Source organism: Clarias gariepinus, chromosome 16, assembly GCF_024256425.1.
Source record: "Clarias gariepinus isolate MV-2021 ecotype Netherlands chromosome 16, CGAR_prim_01v2, whole genome shotgun sequence".
Taxonomy (NCBI): domain Eukaryota; kingdom Metazoa; phylum Chordata; class Actinopteri; order Siluriformes; family Clariidae; genus Clarias; species Clarias gariepinus.
Genome location: NC_071115.1, coordinates 16,013,791 through 16,036,746, shown reverse-complemented (window position 1 = coordinate 16,036,746; position 22,956 = coordinate 16,013,791). Strand labels below are relative to the sequence as shown.

The following is a 22,956-nucleotide window of genomic DNA, read 5'->3' as shown; positions in this document are numbered from 1 at the left end:
ATATATATTTTTTTATTTGTAGCTGCCCTGTAGACAAGAACTTTCAACAACATGAATGAAAGGCAAATTAAATTATGATCTTATATAAAAAACAGGTTTTATAATGCATGTAACGTGTTTTTACAGTAATGCAACGCATCTCAGTGCTAGTAGTATATCACAAGCTACAGTACATGTTCTGAATTCTACCACCTGTCGCAATACATGCACAGGCTCAGCTGATGCACTTCATTCAGCAGGTCGTCATTTTGGAAACAAATGCCTGACAGAAGACAAAAGTTTCATTTCTGCTTTCTAGCTGGATCAATAAGCATGCACCACTTATTTTTCATAAATCAGGAAAGTATGTGGAAACTGAGCAAAATCAAATTCAGCACAAAACCAGTTTGTTCTTGCTCTTCTGCTAAAGCATCATGCATAACAGAGAAACAAAAACAGTAACGGCAGACTTAAATAACATTTGGCCAGAAGAACACCACAGCTCATTACTAAAAAGATTCACCGACAAAAATGTTAAGGTCCAAACAAGATGTGCTTAATCAGGAATGTATAAGCACTGTGGCTACACGGATGTCCTCTTGCTGGGAATTTCTACACTTCTTCATTTCCCTTGGTTTGTATTAACGCACTTAACAAGCTAACTAGTTTTTCAGACATTATAATATCATGTTAGCCCTAATATTTTAGCTCCGTCAACTAGATTTCTATGCTCCAAAACAGCACACTTGAGGTTACACATGCCTGTTGGGCAAGCAAATGAGTTCATAGTATAATTTGTCCACCCCTGAGTATGTATGTTAGAAAAGCATGGAAAAGTAGGCACAAGCGACAACAAACATACACACCAAATCATCTACGCCCCCATGGTCACTTCCGAATTTGCTAACGGTCCTTTGCCTTTTCTGGATATCCGAGAAACCCTTTCATTTCAAATGCCTAATGGTTTAAAAAGGGTCCATAATGCATTGCATTTACCGAGACTGTGCGTGGAGAGGCTGAGCTCGGCTCCCGCGGAATAATGCTGCCTTTTAACGGCAATTTGCGGCTTGCTGCTTTCCGAGCTGCTCTCAAACAGGCTCTGGGGAACCTTTAAGTTGCGGGCCATCTTCAGCCCACTAACTCGGTCGTCGAAGATGCACAACCCTGAACGCCATCCATCCAGCAGCTTAACATCCCCAGATTAAGTAATTATAGACAAAGTCCCACTTGGGTTTGGACTGGAGCGCTTTTCTCCCCTGCGGCGCAGTGAGGCATTATGGAGCGGATTAAGACCTTCTGCCACAGTCGTGATTTTAACACATGAGGCGATGGCACCGCCATCCAAGCACAGACCTGACGACACTACGGTGGGACTAACGTTATACCTCAACCAGCCAAGTATCTGATCAGCGCTTGATTAGTTCTAATGTAAGACAATGCATGCACAATTGTGTGTTAGGAACAGGAAGTATTGCTGATGTGTTTAGTGATAAAATATGTTGAATATCCTAAAAAAAATCTAAATATACATATATATTGCTTTGTTAACAAACAAAAAAATATACGGAACTTTTATAAATATCTGACTGTAAGTAATTTATAGTCTCTGTATGCCAATATATGGTGAGGTATGGAAAGAGTAAATAGGGTTCTTTTTTTTTTTGCATCATTAATTTCATCTTTCTTTATTTCAGTTATAGATTGACAGGACAAGCTGCTCCAGTTACTGCAGCGAGATCACTATAATAAATAGTGATTTATAATAATAAATTTATTTTTAAACATTTCTCACTCACACACATGCATACGGTATGAAAAAAAGGAAGAAAAAATAAGAAAAAGTATTAATATATTTGATTTGTCTATTACAAAGGTCATGATATATCCTTTTTGTACGACTCGCCAGTCTTCTGAATCCTGACGTTTACCAGACACAGATAAATCCAGCACTGATCACCAAGTAGCGCCGCTTCATTCATTCATTCATTCAACAAAAAAAAAAAAACAAAGCCTTCCATTCAGTGCTGATTCTGATATCAGTTACACATGAATATGTGTTTGAAGTAGGCAGTGATCCTTTCACATCTCTCTTACATGACTATTAGTTGCGCTGCGCTCTGCGTTCATCCAGCTACCTGTTCGGTCGTACGTCTGAAGCTGGGAATTATGGGTAATGTAGCTTTCAGCCATGAGTCAAGGCTGCTTGCGAAAGTTAAAGATGTCCCGTTTTTTAGAGCCCCGCTTGCCCTCGTTAGGCTGGCTCGGCGATGGTGGGGGTTGCGGGGTGGCCATGCCTCCATAGGGGCAGCTCTGCGAGTCCGGATGCTCTCCGGAACATTCTACGGCGGGAATGTAACGACTGTCCCACATGCCGGGCCCGCACAGCTTACACAAGTCGTGCAGACTGCAAGGGATCCTGGGAAGCAGCCGGAACTGATAGAGAAGGCTTCGTGCCTGGGAACATGGGAGAGAACAGAGATAAGTGAAGTTCTAGAGCAGGAGGTAGGAAGTAACAGTAACAGTCTAACTATAGTATAGGTCAAAAGTAATCAGATTGTGACATTTAGAGGTTGCAAAGCTCTGAAAGGTCATTAGATACAAAGAAAGCACTTTATGTCTTTATTTAGATTACTAGGTCCAGTTCTAGAATTACAACCATGATGTTAGAAAACTTGCATTACAAAGCGTTGAATATGATTATTATCAGCTTAAGAGTGCATTAATGTGTGTGATCACTGTACCTTCCTCAGCACCAGTTCCCCATTCATGTGCATGGAGAGATTGCTAAAATGCAGCAGCATCTGATCTGTTGCCAGCTGTTGCTCCGTGACATCATCGCCATAGAGAACAATGATGGCCACGCACAGAAAGAGGTGGAAGTAATCCGTCTGTCAAGAAGAAGAAAAAAGAAGTCGTGATGTGAATTAGCGGACAGAGTAAATGGGCTCGACTCTCCTCCGTCACCTGATTATCGCCGAGTCAATACATGCTAATGTCATGCTGTGTTAGACTAACAATTACCATCTCATCCTCATTAGTGTTTCATCGGAGATGGCTGCTAAAGTAAGAGTGATGCTCTCCAGCATTATTTACCCGCTCCTTTCATTCGATACAATTGTACATTTGTCATTTGGAGCTCCAGTAACGCACATCTGGAACGAAACTGATACAGCCAGAGTTCAAAGCTTGCACCTCCCTTGGTTTATGAATGGATTTAAGAACAATGAATCACTGTTTGGTAATTCAACTACAAATAATTCCAGGAAGTTCGACATGAAATGTGGGTGTATTGAAACACACACACACACACACACACACACACAAAATTCTAATACACAAGGCAATACCAACAGAAAGACAGGCTGGAACAATCCAAAAGCAAGATGTTCTTGCATGACCCTCTCAGAAGTCTAAGCGGATTAAAGAAACTAAATCCTGCGGAAAGGACACAATAAAGGGTTGTAGTCAGGCAAAGTGCGATAGTGTTATTAACTTGATATGAAGATGCAAACATTTAAACTGATAAAATTGCAAAAATAATTTGTAAAATCACCCATTTTATAAAGAACCCAAACACACTAAATATGGTGTTTGTATAAATAAAATCACATTTTATCCTAATGGTATGCAAACTTTTGCACTAGCTACATTTCTGAAATATCATCACCAATATATAAATACACCAATCTAAATATATAAGGAATGTGTTTTCCAAAAGAAATACTGTACCAAAAAAAAAAAGTGCTCGATTAATGAGCCAGAGTGAACGGTAAGAAAATAAGCTACTTATTATTTGTTAACACTAGCTGTGGGTTATTATTTGACACCTCAGCCCATGCGTTGTGGCTTTCCAGTCATCTATAGCACATTTGCAAAGCGAGAAGTCATGAGGAAGTAAAAATCGTGAAGAAAAAAAAAAAAGTACATATGCGGTCAGATGGGGAGTGTGAGGTTGTGTGTGCGTGTGAGGCGCGTTAGATATGCAAAAGGAAGTGGGTTTTTATGTGCTTTACAGCCATACAGTACTGTCAAGAACAATCTTAACATTTATTATAATGTCTCCAAATTATCAAACATCCTTTAGACAATGAATGATGTTAATTATTCATTCATAATAGTCTGAATACTTTATTTTGGTTCATGTGGTTTAGAGCTCACCGAACATTTATACTTTTAATACTAAAGCTGGCTGAGGGGTTGTGTTGGGCTAAAAATATACACGGAAAACGTAATAACTTAATAAGCTGTAACAAGTGCATACTGTCGGTCGGTCGCTTGAAGGTTTGAATCCTGACAGTGACCGAGGCCAAGGAATTAAATATGGCTGTGCTGTCCTGGTGGAAGGGATGACTATGGTGGGCTCTGTCAATCACACAGACACTAGAAAATGGTGGGTGTCTGTGAGCTCATGTATGTGGAAGGGGGCAGACTGCACTTTCCTCAGTGTTTTACTGTGTCCTGAAACTCTTCATAAGCAGAAGTCAGAAAAAAGCCAGAAATGTCAAATGTCATCCCATATCATGTGTAAAGCATGTAATATTCTTCACACTCTGTTTGGTATGTGTTGTCAAGATAGACAAGAGAGAGCTGGGTAGAACGAATTAGGGAAAAGTAATAAATAAATAAATAAATAAATAAAGCAACAAAAATAACTATAATAATTAAAATAATGATAATAATGATAATATTAATAATAATGATAATAATAGAACAGCAATACGCTGAAACAAAATAAAAAATCATTAAAAATATCACTAATTTAAAACGATTGCATCCAGCAATTATTTTAAAGATCCCATATGTCTCACAGGTCTCAGAACTAATTCAAAAAGTGCCTGGTAATAGGGTTTTTTTTTTTTTTTATACCTCAATCTGGTTTCGTTTTTTCGCTCCTTCTTCAAAAGCACCACTTTGGTTTCTACATTAATAAAACACTGCTGAGCCACGCCCATCAGAGAACAGCAAAGCTGAACAACAAACCAGGGGGAGGGGCTCTTCTTATATGAGGTCACAACAGGGGAAAAAATCTAAAAGGCTTTTTTTTAAAAAAAAAAAAAAAAAAAAAAAGAAAAGAAAAAAAGAGACAAAAAGTAGGGATTTTTTTTCTGCACAGTTTTTCTTTGTACACACACATACTGGAGAGGAGACACAGCTGAATGTCTATAAATGACTAAATTGGGTCCCCTTTGACTTTTTTTTTTTTTGTCATTCAAAATTTCCAGAGCACCTCACTTTTCCACAGCTCTGACTGGCTCCGTTGGCACATCATGGCTCAGTTTAAGAGCTCAAAGCTACAAAAAAAAATGCAGCTGCTATTTAAAATACACAGCGTGTCTGGTTTACTTCCTGCAGTTAGGTTGATTCACAGTTAAATTGCTTTCTCATTGCAATTGAAGCATAGAGCCAGACCTAAACTACCTTTAATTAGACTGATTCTTTTGGTCCAAGCTCAAGTGCGATTGTTGTCCTTTCACCTTGTCCCCATCAGAAGGTACATGTACAAGATTCTGCTCGAATGGATTTAACACTGCATTTGTGAAAACAATGCAGAGTACACCTAATTTGGATTAAAAAGTTATCTTTTTATTCCTCGTTTACATTTGTATGAGGGGTGTTTTGTACCTGATAGTGAGCCCAGCAGGCCTCCCACATCCGCAGTGCCTCTGTGTCTGGGAACTCACGCTTGAAGCAGAGCAGAACCCAGCGATGACAGAACAGCAGCTGCAGGCCGTCCTCCCCGAGCCGCATCAGGTGCTGGTGGAACCGCGGCAGCATCAAGCGCAAGAGCTCTCGCAGATACATCTGCACTCGAAGAGAGACACGGAACCATTGAAACATGCCGCAAATGCCTCAATAACTCAAGAATCTGTTATTCAACACTTTCCTCAGGCTGTAAACTTAAACCAAGACGATTCAGCTCTTTCAAACAAGCCCATGATTAACTAAAGTTTAAGCTCCCAGCTCAAGTCTGTGAGCGCTCACCAGCTGCCGCTCCATATCCTCGTCTCTGGGGGAGCTGATGAAGATGGTGTTCTCCATCAAGCCCACGAAGCACCAGAATGTGTCGCTCTCGTCCTGGATCTCGGTCAGGAGTGGAGCCACCAGGTCAGACATTCCCTGGCAGTAGCCCATGTCAGGGTTGTAGACCGCGTAATTCAAGAGGATACGTCTGGAAGAAGAAAAACTAGATAACATCCTGTACAGGCATATCTCAGTTGATACAGCTGCCATGTATTTACAAATACTCCATGGGTAACTTGTAAGTGTGCTGTGTGTGAGTGTGGTCCATCTGTTGCTAAGCAACTTCTCAGCACTCCCGTCTATCCTGTTCTTCAATGGGACAGGACTACCATACTACCATACATAATTGGGTGCTTCAACAGTCGGAACAGTAGTGACTACTGTTTGTGGGTGTGGAACGGTTTACTCTGTACTTTTTGAACACTATTACACACACTGCAGTACATTATTCCACATGTACTGTATATTTCAAAAACAATGGGGTTCGGCCCTGTGCACTGCTGTTGACTGGGTACTGAGGAGTGACATATAGTTTAAACATATATACTTCTATCAGCAACACACATTTTTTATATATATATATATACACACACACACACACATATATATACACACACACACACACACACTCCTGCTTAGCATTTCTGTTGCTGGACATGTTTGAGGAAAGATAATAAAATGAAGCATGTTTGCTCGAATGTTATTTAGTTTAAATATTTAGCAATAAGATGATCATATGATCCTGGTAATGAGAATCAATAGGCAATGCTGGATGCAATGTAGAGAAATTGTGTCAGAAAATTGAATATTGTGTCAGACTCTGACCTCATGATCTCTACGTTGGGATTGTTCTCTCCTCTAAAGAACATGTTGCTCCTGTCAGTTCTCACCACGTCCTTATCCACTGTGAACTGAACCTTCCTCCAGAACTCGCTGTGCTCCTCAGGGCTCATCGACAATCTAGGAAGAAATCGAGTTTAAGATGAATACAAGATTTTTTTTTATGTTTTTGTTTTTTAAAAAGACTTCCTGCAAAGTAGCTTTCATATTGTGTAACTTCATGTCTGAGAAGAGTTTTTTTTAATGCTTATAATGACATAAAATAAATGAATAAATGAATGAATAAACAGGTAAACAACCAGTACAGTACACATGAATATCTCACTAGGAATGCAAATGAATCTGGCAACGTTAAGGAAATGTTTTCTAAATGGTGAGTCATTTAAGAAAATTGTTTCTATAGACCCACACATACAGACACAGACACACATACAAACAAGAGAGAGAGTGATGTGGTCAGAAGGTCATCTGTGACTCGGAGGAAAAAATTCTTTGGCAGCAAATCATGGACGCAGGACATTTCATGAAAAACAACAGAAATTTTCATTTCCCCTTTTCATTTGTTCTTAAGTTCTGCTTTTTTTCCCCTCTTTAATTATATGTCAAAAGATGAAAAGATGTAATAGAAAACGCGTTTGCTCTTCGGATAAAACGACTGTGTTTTCTTGTTTTACGTTTAATTACCTGGATGGAAGAATCCCGAAAGCTTTAAAGACCGATTTCCTAAAGCCAATGCACTTAAAGCGGTGGCTTCTTTCATTGACACGTGGGAACACTTAAAACTGTTTTGTTCTGTTTCCTTCTGTAATTTATTAAAGCCACACAGGGCCAGATAAACGCTTTTGGCTTTCTGCCTTCATCGATTTGCTGAGGTGTAGCAAACCTTCCAGCTAACGGACTAAATGCTCACCAAGCAGGTGGGATTTAATTAACACTGTTTGCTTTGCATGAACACCAGAACCTGATGCAACTTCACACAATTGTTTCAGAGCCTGTGTTTGTGCAAACTATTCCCCCGGTAGCCCTCCACCCCTCCTTCTTGCTCTCTCTCACTCTTTTTTTTTTTTAATACATCTTTTTCTGCATACCTCTCTGAGGACTCTGTCTTTACAGTTGAACAACCAGTGACAATTACACTTACACAGACACACACACACACCCCACAAATTCATATTGATTGAAATTAAAAGGCGCGACAGCACAAAAACTCCCCAAGGAGAGATGAATAAAGACTGCTGACGTGAAGGCGATTTAGATTTCACTGTAGGAGATTCAGTATTGTACTCACACTATTTGACCTACCACACCTAAGGCACGTTTAATGGTTTGAGATTACAGTACTAAATGCAGGTGTGTCTGGCATGTCATACCATCATTTTAGTGTTTGCATTTCACCCACGCGTTGCCAAAACATCAGTGGTAAAGTCCAGATGTCCTTCTAATCAGTCTGAAGAATACATGATGTTTGCAATGCTCACGCAAGTATTAACGATCTGAAGATATTACAAGCGACTCGATTACCAGAGCACAGAGACACTAAAGATCATTCATAATGACGTGCGTTTGAAAGAAAACTAGAATTGTTCTGCATATCATAAAACTAGTTCTGCATATCATAAAACTAGAACTGTTCTGAATATATATAATAGAATATATAATAGAATATATAAAATATATATAAAAAAAATACAGTGTAGCCGTATTAGTCAACCCACAGTGAGCATTTGTAACCCGTGATCGATGGGCACACGATGCCTTAATCAGTTATGACATGCTCATTTCCCTGGGGACACATTAATTCACACTGTGCACGTATGTGCACACGTGTTTATTGATTGGTAGAGGACTGCAACGTCTCTGCTAGTTACATCCACAGAGACTCGCAGCAGGCGCTAAGACAGCCTGTGAAAAGATCCTGTAATGCAAGCTATAATGATCAGAGTGCTGTCAACTGGGTGCGAAGCTGAAAATGACTATACGTCGCTACCGGTGTATTTGAAGCATTAACACCACCACTAGGTTGTTTGTAAATTACGTTTATATGGTTTACACAGTAATTGCTACTCCACTCGAGGTTGGAGTCAGAATTGCAATGCTACTGTAGTATTGCCTATTAACTTATTGATTTTATACATCATTAAATCAATGTCAGGTTGCAAAATTAGATCATTCACAAACTCCGAGAAAAACAGTGAAGCACCCTTGCATTCGGGGGGGACAAATGGCATTTAGTTGGCGTGTAATTACATACCTCCGCTTTGACGTACAGATTAATAATCTTGAGCATGACACAATCATTTTTTCCTACTTTATATTTTAAACAGTCTAATTATATAAGCAATAAAACATAAACATGGTTTTATTACCCCAAGCTGATTTTTTTTCCAACATGTTGCAAAGTGTGTTAATTCCTACGCCACACTTCACTCGCCAAGGGTTTTTCACTATGCATTAATTTTATTAACAACTAACCTCATATGTTTATCTGTTCATTCATAGTTGCATTTAATATTGTGAAACATCCATGTGACAAGTATGCTCCGGTCATCACTTGCGTTATAACAGCTATAAACAGTTGTTCCTTTACCAGCTTCTCTTTTTTCCTCTTTCTTGAAAATAGAAAGAAAAAAAAAAGAGGCAAAAAAGCAACTTGTCATACTTTAGCAAAATTTTTTACAAAATTCAAATAATAATAAAATTACTCCAATGGCAAAAATCAAGACAATGAGAAAGTCTTCCATAACTGTAAATCATTTCATTATAAAAAAAAAAGGACTTTTTTCTTTGTTAAGTAATTAACTTTTTTTTCTTTGTTTTAATTTAAGGCTTTAATTAAATGGCATGTCCTTCCTACAATTCTGTTAGAGTTAGCTGTTAAAAAAGGGCTGTTCAAGTAACACCTGACTTGTAATGAGATTTCGGTGATGAAACACCCTTACATACATCACATACAACATTTGAATGGTGCAAACGTTATAAAGCAGGCGGTACATCCGTGAATGACTATCCCGAGCCGAGATGGCTCGGAGCTTTTTCAACCCTCATTCTCGAAAAATGATAGACAACTTGTTGATGACTTGTGGGAGAGACGCGTCCATCTGTAGGAACTGTATACACAATTATTCACAAACAGCACTTGCGCATTACAGGAACTCGTCTGGGAGTGATTGCCACATCCCCCGTATACTCCTGACCTTGCTCCAAGCCGTTTCCACATGCTTGAGGCAGTAAAGGAGTTCTTCAGAGGCCAGTGTTTCATAAGTGTGCAAGTACGAGTGAAATACTAGTCAAACTGTATAAAAGTACAAGACAAACAGTTGTGTAAGCATTTAACTGCATTTCATACTATATATGGTGTTGAATTAAATTTTCATTTAAAACGCAAGGATAAGTGCCTTAACCATGAGAATACATAGAGAAATAAAAGTAGTTTGTACTCTCAGAAGCGTGTTCTTTTATGCTGCACAAAGTTCCTTTTTTGACTTCAAACACCTCTCGTATATAAAAACAGTACTGTATTAGAATGAGTCTTGTGATTTGTCCTTTTTCGCTCACTACCGTCAGAGCTGCTGACCAATCAGCGACGAGAACAGAAAAACACTCTGGTATAAATAACAGTGTTTCAGCTTTTTGATTTATTTAATCATTCTGTCCCTTACGTGTAATTTAATGTATACATGCGCACTTTGAACTTTGATAATAAAATAAACCGCTCATGTTTTAATCACGATTTTAAAGACCACATGTTGCTTGGTGTGGTGCAAACCCTGCAGTAAGGATTGTGCTTGACAGGAAGCGTAGCGTTCAAGTACATCTGCATGCTGTTAGTGCTACAGAACATGCCAAGCGCCTGACCTTCTCTGCTGGATCTCCTGATACTCGGTGCGTTTCTGAAGCCTCCAGGCCTCACGTTCCTCTGAGGTGGAATCGTAGCTGTAGTAGTGCAGCAGGAAGGGCCACACCTCTCCGCGGATGGGTGGGTCTATTCCCCCGAAAAAGATCGCCTGAAGGAACAAAACAAACCAGAAATCTGTTTTTATTACATCACTTAAGAACGAGATTACTTTTTACTTATTACCCAATTGCTACATCGCTTATGTTCTGGGCATTTTAACATTGTTAGGAAAAATTATATATATATATATATATATATATATATATATATATATATTTTTTTTTTTTTTTTTTTTTTTTTAATGCAGGAAAATCTTTTAGCAATTCACTAAATAATTTTAAAAAGACAACACATTTTCTATTTTTTAACCGATTACTATTTTTGTCTAGGTCCCAAGTCCCAACAACCAATAATGTCTGCCTTATCAAACGAAAGCTACCAACCTGGAAAGGACAAAGCGTCCCCCTAAGAGACACAAAACCAATGGGAACTTTTTAACCTGGCAGTGTAACACACTTCAACTTGCACAGATGCCCATAAACACCATGATTTGTAGGACAGAAAGGTATCATCTATCTCCCACTGACAGCAAATAAATTTTGCTGTCTTAGACTCCTAAAGCAGGCTAAGGCATCAGTATAATTTGAAAACGTTCTCCAGACAATAAAGTCAACACCTTTCTAACATGCCACTCAGGAACCCCTGACACATCTGTTCCGTCCACTGAATTGATGTTATAAATGTTATTTCTTATTTCATTACAGTGTACCGTCATACTGTATGGGTACAGCACTGTGCAAAATTCTTGAGCCAAGCTTCATATTTTTCTTTTAAAGATCCAGACTTTTTAAAAACATTTTTTTATGTAGTCTCAAGGAATAGGAGTCAGTGGGGCAGGGGCTTACGACTGGTGGAGGGTAAAGTGGGTGGGGCTTAAAATTTTTGGTGTTGTCAAATAAAAAAAAAAGCCTAAGGCTAATCATCTGGGCCCGTATTCACAAAGCTTCTTAGAATTCTCTCAGAGAGCCTCTATTTTAGCATTGAAACGTCCTAGCTGGGAGTCTTAGACTAAAAGTGATTTAGGAAACTTCAGAGCAACTCTGAGAAAGGAAAGTACAAAACCCTTTATCTTAGTGAGGAGGTGTGGTTGAACCCGTTGCTGGGGATGATGCACAATTCAAGGACTGTGACTGGTTGATAAAAAAAATAAATAATAATAAATCTGTAAAGGCCTTAAAATGCGCTCTTTGTGAAAATGGAATATATGATAATAGAACAGACAGAGAAATAATAATGTTTGTATATAAAGAAATTGTATAATCATGACTACAGGCTACATTATACAAAGTTTCTGTTATAAACTAAATATCTTAAAGATAATTAAACAGCCAAATGTTGAAAATGTGTCTAGTTTTGAAGCATCTGATTTCCGGGCAGTAGTTACTATATTTAAGTTCTTACATTTATTTATCAGACTGATTTTATTAGTTGTGTTCCATTGATGGGAGCAAAATGTCTCAGCTTTTACCAGTTTACATGATTACAGGACAGTCTGTTTAAGAGAGATGAAGGAAGTAAATCAACAAGAAAACCAAACAGGACAGTAGATCAGTGTTTACTTTTACGTTCAGTGTTGGAGAATATTTCGTCTTTCCACAATTTTGTCCTCTGCTATAGAAACTTTTAAGCCTCTTAAAAGTCCTCCTCGCTACTCTTAACAATTTTTACCTTAGGAGCTGTTTTTAGGGATAAGATGTTTTGTGAATTATTTTTATCTTTACTGAGATTTGGTCCTAAATTTAAGAGGAAATTCTAAGAAAATGGCAATTTACTAGGAGCAACTTTTAGACTTAAGATGCTTTGTAAATACGGGCCCTGGAGTGGAGTTAAGTGGGGAAAGTGGATTAAGGTGGAGTCAGATGGGTGAAATGGGAGGGGCTAAACATGTGAGGTGGCATCAATCAATAGAGGGTTTTTTTTGGGAGGGGCTTCTGATAGTCTTGTTTAGGGACTGATCATTCTGATTCACACACATTCAGACTTTATACAAACTTTCATCATTTCTGTTGATTGTGTAAAGCTGCTTTGCGACAAATGACGTATGAGTTGTTAAAAACGCTATACAAATAAAATTATATTTAAAAAATTATATATATATTGAATAGTTTTCCAGGCTTTCTGCAAAGTTTTTGACTCCCATTTTAAGTCCAGTTAATTTTACATATTTTAAGAATGTTTTTGTTTGTTAAGCCACGCAGTGACCAATGATTCATTCCAAGCATAAAACAAAACAAATAACTTATGGCATGAACCACAAAACAGGTGCAGATGATGCCAGATGATACTGGTCATGCTGAATACTGAGTAAATGGAACAGACGAGAGGGGAAATGAGGTTGAGGCTGAGGTTAATACATTAACAACCAATGTTTAAATCAAAGTAAAACATTGATTTCTATTTCTCCAATCCAAATCTACAAAATTTTAGATGAAACTGTTAAAGACTTTTTGCACAGTACTGTATATCGTCACCCTCCCTATTAATGAACACCAAAGGGGGGGAAAAAAATGCTCTTTCTTTATCAGGTTTCCTGCTGTGTTTTACAAAACAATTTCCAGACATCCTAATGACTAATAAAAAAAATTATATGGCTGTTTAGATCACAGAAGTTTAATGACTCATATGTGCCAACTTCCTTACCATTCAAAAACTGGATATTTTAAACACAACTGCTAATGAGCCATGACTGATTGACTGACACACATATTCCTTAAGTAGTGATAACCAGACCACAAGCTTGATTAAACTATTAGGATAAAGTACCAGTGAATAATAGAGGATTAGTCACTGTTACAGTGGCTGGTTTAACTTGAGAAGCACTGTTAGTAATGAATTAAACTATGGACATGTCAAGAAAAGAAGACTTTAAATAGTCATAAGGGCTGCAGTATACAGTATATGTATATATTCACTAAACTGCCATAAATGAGAGCTTAGACAAAGCGTGTTTTCGTTCCTTGACTCATCTCAGTGGTTACAGACATATTTCCTGTTTTGATAAATGTGGTGTAATTGAGAAAGGAAAAAAAAAGATGCTGAATATTATAGAAAGATTACAACATTAAACAGTAAAGTTGCAACAGTTAGCTTTTTAACAAGAAATCTTTAATCCAGGGCTCAACTGATGTGTACACTGTACATTTCACCTCAATGTTTCTCTTTATTAGGACACATAATAACTACGTTGTCAAACACAAGAGAGTTTGGTTCAAATGGTTCCCATATGAAGACTGAAGAAGATTATATATACACAACGTAATGAAAAAAATCTCATATGAGGAAGTTCTGGCCTCAAGAGGGTAAAATACAGCCTCATACAACTGAACAAGGTGGTTAGGAGAGCAGAATCTGTGGTTTGTTTTTAAACTAGACTTGCTGGAGCTTGTGCTGGTAAAGACCTTTAACAAAGTGCTTTAACAAATCATATCCAACACCAGTCACCCATCGTTTAAAGCTTTTGCCCAGCACGGAAAGATTCCGGAAATCTTTTGTTCTCTTTTTATGGTGCCTGAGGACGTCATTGGGATTCTTGGTTGTGATTGTCCCTCAGCCACTATTCATTCATAGTTATGCATGTAGCTCTCATTTCATAACAGACTCCTATCACTCATCTTGCACTCTAATCTACATTGACCTTCATTATCTCAGTCTTGCACCACTCACGTTTTGCATCGTTTTCACTTTTAATTGCCATATAAGTTTCTGCATATCTCAATTTCCATGGATTTTGCATCCTTATTTGGCTATACTTGGCACATATAGATCTCATTCTTTTAATAGATTGATATATCAAAGAATATATATATAGATATTATATAATTTTAAAGATCAACAGATATTATACAATTATACTTTGTATATCGTATATTATACTTTTATTTAACTTTGTTTTTTTCTCTTTTGGTTTTTGTAAGTATTTCTACATTTCTATTGTATTACTGTCCTTCCTAATTTTATTACTCTCTGATCTATCTATCCATCTACCTATGTTTTCTTAAAACATTTTAAAGCAGCCCATTGTGCAGAATAGGCTCCAAACAGTTCAATACAATACGCATAGTCCCCACAAATATGTAATCTTTTTATCTTAAAAAAAAACCAAATTGTAATCTTTTTATCTTATGCTTCTAAAGAAGCTCACTAACATTTTCATGACATTTACACTCATGCACATTTTCCAGGTCTGCTCTAGTCGTCATACCTATATGTATCCTTGACCTGAAATGAACCTACCTTGTTAAATATAAGATTTTAAATACCATTTCTAATCCATTAGTGTTACTAAATGTCACCAGTTTCACCTTCCTGAGCTTGTACTCCTCCTCCACTTGCCCGTTGTGATTCAGGTGCCGCAGCCAGCAGCTGACGTCCAGTCTCCGGTAGAGACGTTCCTCTGGGTGAGTCTCCGAGGAAGGAAGAGTAGGTCTGCGGATGGAGAACTGCATGCACGACTTCTCATCTGACACCTGAGCAAAAGATTTAGATTAGAACTGGTCGTTAAGACTTTGCTTGGTGAGACTTTCAAACCATTTTGGATTGTGCGTTTTCTATTGTGTCCATCCTCACCTGGTCCTTAAGCTGCGTCTCCCTGCAGCATTTCCACTGCTGAAAGACTTCGGCCAGTTTGTCCAGACCAGCATGGTGGAAGTGCAGGATCTTGTACTGACTCTCTCTGCTGGCAATGACTAACTGACCACTTGTGCATGCCTCATCACTGCATCAGAAAGGCATCAAACATAATGTATACTACACATAATGTTTGATTAACTATTATGGAAAATAATTTTCTTTGAACTATTTCAAACAAATATTGGACAAAATGCACGTTCATACTAAAATGTATGTATTTACTTCAATGAGCCAAAAATGAATGACATAATCACAGATCAGTTAAAATATCAAAACAACCTGCCTAATATTGTATAGGTCCCCTTTTGTATTAACAAAACAGCTCAGACTCCTCAAGGAATGAACTCCAACTAGACCTCTACAGCTATGGTATCTGGTGGACAGGGGTCAGCATTAACACTTTTTCAGCACCCATACCATGAACAACCTAGAAGACCTGGCTTTTTAAAGAAGCACTGACTGATTCATCACAATTTTGCCCATATTTTTGATCAAAGACAGTTAGATCCTCATTATTGCCCATTTTATCTGCTTTCAACACAACACCAGCTTCAAAATCAGGCTGTTTATTTCCTGCATAATATGTCCCATCCCTTGACAGGTGCCACTGTAACAACATAATCAATGTTATTCACTTCAATTCACTCCACTGGTTTCAAAGTTATGGCTGATAAGTGCATAACCTAGAAACCCAGTCAGGAGACTGTGTCATACCCTCCATCCAGTTTTTGTGATGGTTGCCATGGCAATGCTTTGACACCTAGAAGAATTATCACACCAGGTGTTAAATGGGATGACAGTAGGTGTCAGCAAAGTAGCAGGGTCTCTAATCACTTTCTAAAATCTGTAACATATTGCTGTCATAATTGTTAATCCACAGGGACTCGCATCTAAAAGTCTAAACTTGGAGACGAGGTGACAATGTTGGTTTACACTCTTTGCCATATTCCCTTGAAGGATCAAGAGAACCTGCAGCAGGATTGTAATGAGATTTAATGTGCCATACTGTCACAAGTAGCAAGGGCTTCTGACACATCAAGAATGTGTAATGTCAGAAAAAAAAAATACTACAAGGGCTTTAACCTAGTCTCTATTCATCACATTTGTAGCCTGTCGGTATGTACCACAAATGTTGATAGCATTTTTCTAGCTGGAGAGTATACAAACCATTTTTACTCAAATAAAATTAAGGGCAAGTCTAAGGGCTGGCGTGCAGTAAGTACAGTAAGAAAGTAAATGTTTATCTAATTTTGTAATGTGCTTTCATGAATTTTCAATCAACAAGGTTTTGTGTATTAAGCTTAATCTGTATGTTATTTCAGAGATATTTTTAGATAAAATGCAATATTACCATAGGTATCTTGAATTGGTAATGGAATACTCACTCTTACTCACTCATTGTCTACACCGCTTTATCATGTATACAGGGTCCCAGGAGACTTATGGCATGAGGCAGGGTACAACTATCGCAGAGCACCCACACACGCACGCGCTTATTCACAGACTATGGGCAATTTGGAAACGCCAATCAGCCTAATCTGCATGTCAATGGACTGTGGGAGAAAACCGGAGTACCCACCATCACAGACTCAGGGCAGGAATCGACCCTAGAACTTGGAAGTGCAATGCAACAACGCTAACTACTAAGCCGGTAATAGTTAAATAGTTAGCATGAAACTTGCATAAATGCATAAATTCTTAAAATAATGAAATGTTAAACAGGAACTTTTTATAGCTCTTACCTATTCTTATCCCAGAAACAAAATACAGTTAAATGTTTTGAAAATATTTTACTAGTTATTGTTTGACATTGCTGGCATCAGACCTTTGCAAATACTGAAAACACTTTAATTCCTTATAGTCGATCCTGAACCAATGCATTATTTTTTTAAGACTAGGTCATTGCGTTGCATGGTGTTGCTGCTTTGGCCTCACACCTGAAAAAAAGCCGTAGGGACCGCATGTGTCCCAGGTCCACTCGGAACACTCCGCACAGCTGCTCAACAGCCAGAACCTTCTGCTGTTCTTCCCATCGCAGGCCCTGAGATTGACTGCTCTCCGAGAGGGCGTGGCTGTCCAGACTGGAAGCGGAGCTTGCCGAGTGAGTCATGGACTCATCACACATCTCCCTGAAAATGAGACCATAATTATCGTCCATCCCACACACGGTGGTATAACTGCCAATATAAACACTAAGCCGCTGTTGCTAGGTATTATGAGACGGGTCATTCTTGATAAAAACACAACATTCTTCTTCCCATCATGGACCACTACAGCAAACACTGCCAGGAAAGCAGTGGTATGTAGTACAAATATACAGCAGGACAGTAATTAGCATAAACTAACATTTTAAGGCAACAATGTTCAAACATTAAAACCAACAAGACCACTTGAAATAAATAAATAATAAAAACAATAATAGCCCAAAATAATAATAAACCAAACTAAGTATCCTAAAACACATATTTTCCAAGTTACAGTTATATAACACTAAATAAGAGCTAAATATACTACACAAAGCTAAACAGGAAAGCTAACATGGTCACTAAGCAAATGTTACCTTTCAGATAATCCTTAAAGCTTTAACCCAGCAGACAACGAATAATTTTACATTTAATTTAACACAAACAGTTATTTAGAACATTGACAAAGGGGTTGGGACAAATAAACATGAGGTAAACCACACTAAACATTGGTTTAAACAGTAAATTCTGCCAGCTAGCACCTTAGCTAACCCTCAAATGAAAAAAAAAAGGCAAACACAGCTCTGACCTTCAAAGGGAGATAATATTGTTTTGCTTTCAAATAGTTTGTGGTTCTCACATTTAAATGTTGTCATTTTGGTAGAAGAAAAAGAAAAAAAAGAAAATAAAAGCATATAAGATAGAAGTAGCATTTATGCAAATATTAAGCAACATCTTTCAACACATATAATTAAAAATATCGTTTTTTTTATTATAACCATAGTCAGCTAATATCTTAAAATTTAAACAGACAAGAGCTGAATCTATTCTACAACTGGGTTCACAATAAGAGGCTCAGGGTCCACATGTAAGTCTCAGTGTTTGTGTGGGTGTGTTTGACACACAATTGTTTTAAAGGAGAGAATGAGAAGAATGTAAGGAAGTTACAGTGTTGGCCGCAGCTAAACGGAGACACACATCTGCCCGTCTGCCAGCTAGTACACACCAGCCCCCACCACCCCACCCTCTCCATCCCCTTCTTCGTCTCTTTCGCCATCTCTTTCCCGGAGTCTGCTCATTTTTCCCAGAGCCGTAACCTGAGCTCCAAGACCTCTCGCTCTCTCTAACTGAGCATGTCTAACAGGCCAAATGCACTTTCAGACACGTCCCTGACACAGTACCGAACTGGCAGGGCGGTGTTTAATGGCAGCGTAGTATCCGAGACCGCAAACCAAAACAAGATCACGCACAAAGCCATATGCTGCGCCGAGGTCTGGTTAAGACCGATGTGGTGTAAAACCTGTCACTGTACTTTTGAACCGTCCTAGCATGACACCACAAACATTACATTTTCTAGGACAATTAATAACAAAATACTAATAATAGTTCAAAACAGCATGTTCATATGAATTACAATTTCCTCCTGTAGGATTTATCATCTTCAATGCACAAAAACATTTATGATCAGTCGTCCGTAAAAAGTAAAGGCTAATTAAAAAAAAAAAAAAAAAAAAAAGGAAGCTGTAATAGAAATGCAAGCTAAGACATGATTTTTGCTAAATTCTGCTGCATTTCTGGTAATCTGATTTATTTCCAGACTTGCAGTCCTTACTCTGACAACTACAAATGGTTCCTTTTGGTTTAGCAGTAGTTACTAAATATTTCATCTCAGTTACAACATAAACTGTGAGACAAACAAAGTAAACTATAAGCTTTGAGTTAAATAGGTTAGGTCTAATCATTAACGTTAATCATTATAGAAAAAAAAATTAGAAATTAAAATCTTACATTCAAACAGAGTTATTTTATAATTAAACTATGGCTCAATGAAGCAAAATTGACTTGAATCAAGCACAGATGTTCAGCATTAAACACCTTTTCTTCCCCCCGTGCTTACACATTTAGTGATTTTAGCACCACCTCATCCATAGCTAGCTAAAAATCAATCTCTTCTTATCTCTCTTTCCATCCGTCTCTACATGTCTTTATAGACGACAGCAGGCAGGCTGTCCAGGAGTCTGAGCTCCCTGCTGAGATGAAATCCCATGAAATATCTCTGGGACTGTCTCTTAAATGGTATACAGTCTCAAATCTCAAGATGAACAGTCACCAGAGATTAATATATTATTAGTACGAGCTAGTTAACACAATAAAATAAACAACACACACAGAAAAACATGCTCTTAATTGGGGACACCTATGAGAGCAGACTTGTTTAAGCTCTGTGATCTTTCACCACACATACAGAACACACACACACACACGCACACACACCCTTCTGGATGCACTCAGACACAGTAAATGATTCCAAGTGACATGCCTCCAGTTTCGGGGAACGGAGACTTAAATGCAATGGGACTTTCCTCATATTTAATCCTCAGAGCTGATACAGGATCCAGTGATACAGAATCAGGAACACCGAGTCAAATCAAAGAACAATGAGACAGAGGATCAAACTGTACAATTAGAAAAAAAAGGGGGGGGGGCGTTGAAGAGCAAAGATTAATGATGTAAGAGAGATTTAAGAAAGGGAGAAGAGAAAACAGAAGAAAGAAAGAAGAGTGAAGAAAAAGTTCAAAAGAAAAGAGAGAATAAAAATTAAGACAAGAAATAAGAAGTGAAGGAGGGAGAGAGAAAAAAATGTTAAAATGTTTAAAAAAAAGTACCCAAGAAAGGAAGAGAGAAGACAGAGAGAAAAGAAAAAATTGAGGATAGAAAAAGATAGAAAAGGGAAGAGAAATAGAGAGAAATTGATGAGAGAAAGATGAATAATGAAAAAGGTAAAAAAGAGAAAAAAAGACAGAAAGAAGAGATGAGAGGAGAGAACATTAAACAAAGAAGTAAGAGTTAAATAAGAAAGAAAAGATAAAGTAAAAAAAAGAGAAGTGGGAAGTGAAAGGAGGGAGACAGCGAGACGGAAAGAAGAGGGAACTGAAAAGAGAAAAAGGGAGACAAGACCGAGATGAGAGAAGAGAGAGAAAGGAAAAATTAGAAGGAGATATAAAGACAGAAAAAGAGAGAGAGACAGAGAGAAAAAAAGAGAGAGATAAAGAAAAAAAAAGAGAGAGAATGAAAATAAGGAAAGAACGAGAAAGAGAGAGGGGAGAATGAAGAGGAAAGTGAGAACACAGAGAGAGAAAGGGGAAGAGAGGAAAGAGACAAGAGAAAAGGACAATGGAAATTTTTAAAAACCTTGATTATGAGAATTTTTCAGAATATAAAAGGTTAACAAAAAAATAAGGTATATAGAACACGAAGATTAGAGGAGAAACAAGAAGAAACCTGAAAGAGCAAAGTGGTTGTTGGAGAGGAGCATGAGAAAGAAACGATGTGGGGATACTTTAACACAATGATGAAATATAAATAAATATTCAAAGCCTTGAAAGACCTGTTCAGCATTCAAACCCTGGGCTCTCAGACAAACCCAGAAACTGCTGGTGCTTCTCTCATGCCAGACAAACCTTGCCTCGTGATCAAATACCTGCTCTTAACCTGTCTGTACCTCCGGACACTTCAGACTCAAAAGGGTGCACCGACTGCATCACAAGTGGCCACTTGCAGCACGAGGGGACAAGCACACAACAGGGAGCGGACTTTACAAATGCAATAACCTTGTCCTTGTAGATGAAGTGCTTTTCTTTGCAATATTGCACAGCACAGCTGAACTCCTTCCTTTTCAAGCTGCATTTGAATTGTAATCATATTTTAAAAAAACGTAAAATGTGAACACATTGGAATATTATCAAGCGGAGGATTTTATACTGCACAAAAGACAGAACGAACTTCTTGTAAAACAGAGAAGATTTAAAAAAATCACAAGGCTACAACAAACCATTGTAATTGTTTTAGAAAACAAGTTCTGCTAAACATACTGTAATGTTTCAGATTTATTATTTATTTTCGTAAAAATCTGCCATCTTCCTTGGCTTTATGGGGGAAAAATTGTCGCACTTCAGCACTAAATTAGACTTACTTAGTTTACATATGTTACGCTCACAAAAGGCTAGAGGACTGTACACAATGCATTCATGACAATTATGTAATCAGCCAACCATGTGGCAGCAATGCAATGCATGAAATCATGCAGAAACGGGCAATCAGTTTCGGGTAATGTTCACGTTAACCATCAGAATGGGGGGGAAATGTGATTAAATCGTGGCATGGTTGTTGGTGCCAGGCTGTTTTAAGCATTTCTGCTGATCTCCAGGGATTTTTAAACTCTCAGACTGGTGCAAGAAAGAAAAGGCATCCAGTGAACAAAAATGTATATCAGAATGCACAGTGGTTCTCAGCCCTGGGCTTAAAGAACCACCTGCTCTGCACACTATAGTGTTTTCTCTCAGCATACTTGAATAATCTAATGATCTAATTAACAGCCTTCCCTGATTTAAAGTTGTTTTTCTTTAAATATGCATATCATTACTTCTAAAAAATACAATTAAAAATGTCCTTCTTAATTCACAACTTGATAACATTTAATATATGTGAATTAGCTGGAATAATAAAGCCAAGGGAAAAAGTATCAAGCAACATAAAATTTGATGTTTAATTTAACAAATGTAGTCTATCAAAATTACTAAAATATTGTTAATTTTCAAGGTTCGTAAACATTTATTCCACTCAAATTCTGCTCCTAAACTCTACAGTCAGGCTATGATGATTTTCTTAAGCCTCCAAACTGTTTTTTTGGGAAGAAAAAAAAATTGCACTTAATTTAATAAAGTACTTAAACAGCGCTTATGATAAAAATGGGGATTTCCAGAAATGGAAGTGGGAAGGAGAAGTCAACATGGGTGTGTTCACACCAGGACTGGAACGCAGCCCTGTTTTAGCATCAGTCAGAGATCGAGGATCCGAGGGAGAGTAAAATAAAAAAAAGAAGGTGAGGATGCAGCGCAAAAATGGTGAAGCTGAGCACGTGGTAATGTCTCTAATGCATTCAGCAGCTCTGTAATGAAGAGAAGCTTGTCTCTGTGGAAGGAGCCGGGCTGAATGAGGACTTTCCTGAACCCTCAGGAATGAGATCCTCACCCATGTGGCTCCCTCATGTGGTCACTCTGGAACATTACAGCACATGATCCTGGGAGTAAATCGATGATGGACAAATCGATTGTTTTCTTTTATCTTTTTTTAATTTTTATGAAGCATTGTCAATTAAGTAATTAAGTATATAGCTTACATACTGCTTACCTAATTTAGATTTGTGTAATTTTAAAAAGTTTACTAATGCAGTCAGGGTTCTTTTTGCAGCCAGAAACTCATTTAAATGTTGGCTCGATTTCATAAAACCCTCTGAACATCTTAATCATGCAAATCTGTGCAATAAAATTCACATTAGATCTGAGAAGA

The 22,956-nt window shown here is 37.8% G+C and overlaps 1 protein-coding gene across 4 annotated transcripts in view; it reads right to left on the bottom strand.

The window, feature by feature from the left end:
• Positions 1-1,648: 1,648 nt before the first annotated feature.
• The window catches only part of tbc1d16 (TBC1 domain family, member 16), a 34,781-nt gene continuing 13,473 nt past the window's right edge, over positions 1,649-22,956 (bottom strand). For all 4 annotated transcript variants that reach the window (XM_053514927.1, XM_053514925.1, XM_053514926.1 and 1 more), the window contains 9 exons: positions 17,362-17,553; positions 15,362-15,509; positions 15,097-15,261; positions 10,696-10,844; positions 6,826-6,960; positions 5,962-6,148; positions 5,602-5,781; positions 2,721-2,867; positions 1,649-2,433 (listed from right to left, as the gene is read on the bottom strand). In XM_053514927.1, the coding sequence (XP_053370902.1) occupies positions 2,173-2,433; positions 2,721-2,867; positions 5,602-5,781; positions 5,962-6,148; positions 6,826-6,960; positions 10,696-10,844; positions 15,097-15,261; positions 15,362-15,509; positions 17,362-17,553 (1,564 nt within the window). In that variant the 3' untranslated portion in view covers positions 1,649-2,172. The remainder of the gene's footprint in view (positions 2,434-2,720; positions 2,868-5,601; positions 5,782-5,961; positions 6,149-6,825; positions 6,961-10,695; positions 10,845-15,096; positions 15,262-15,361; positions 15,510-17,361; positions 17,554-22,956) is intronic.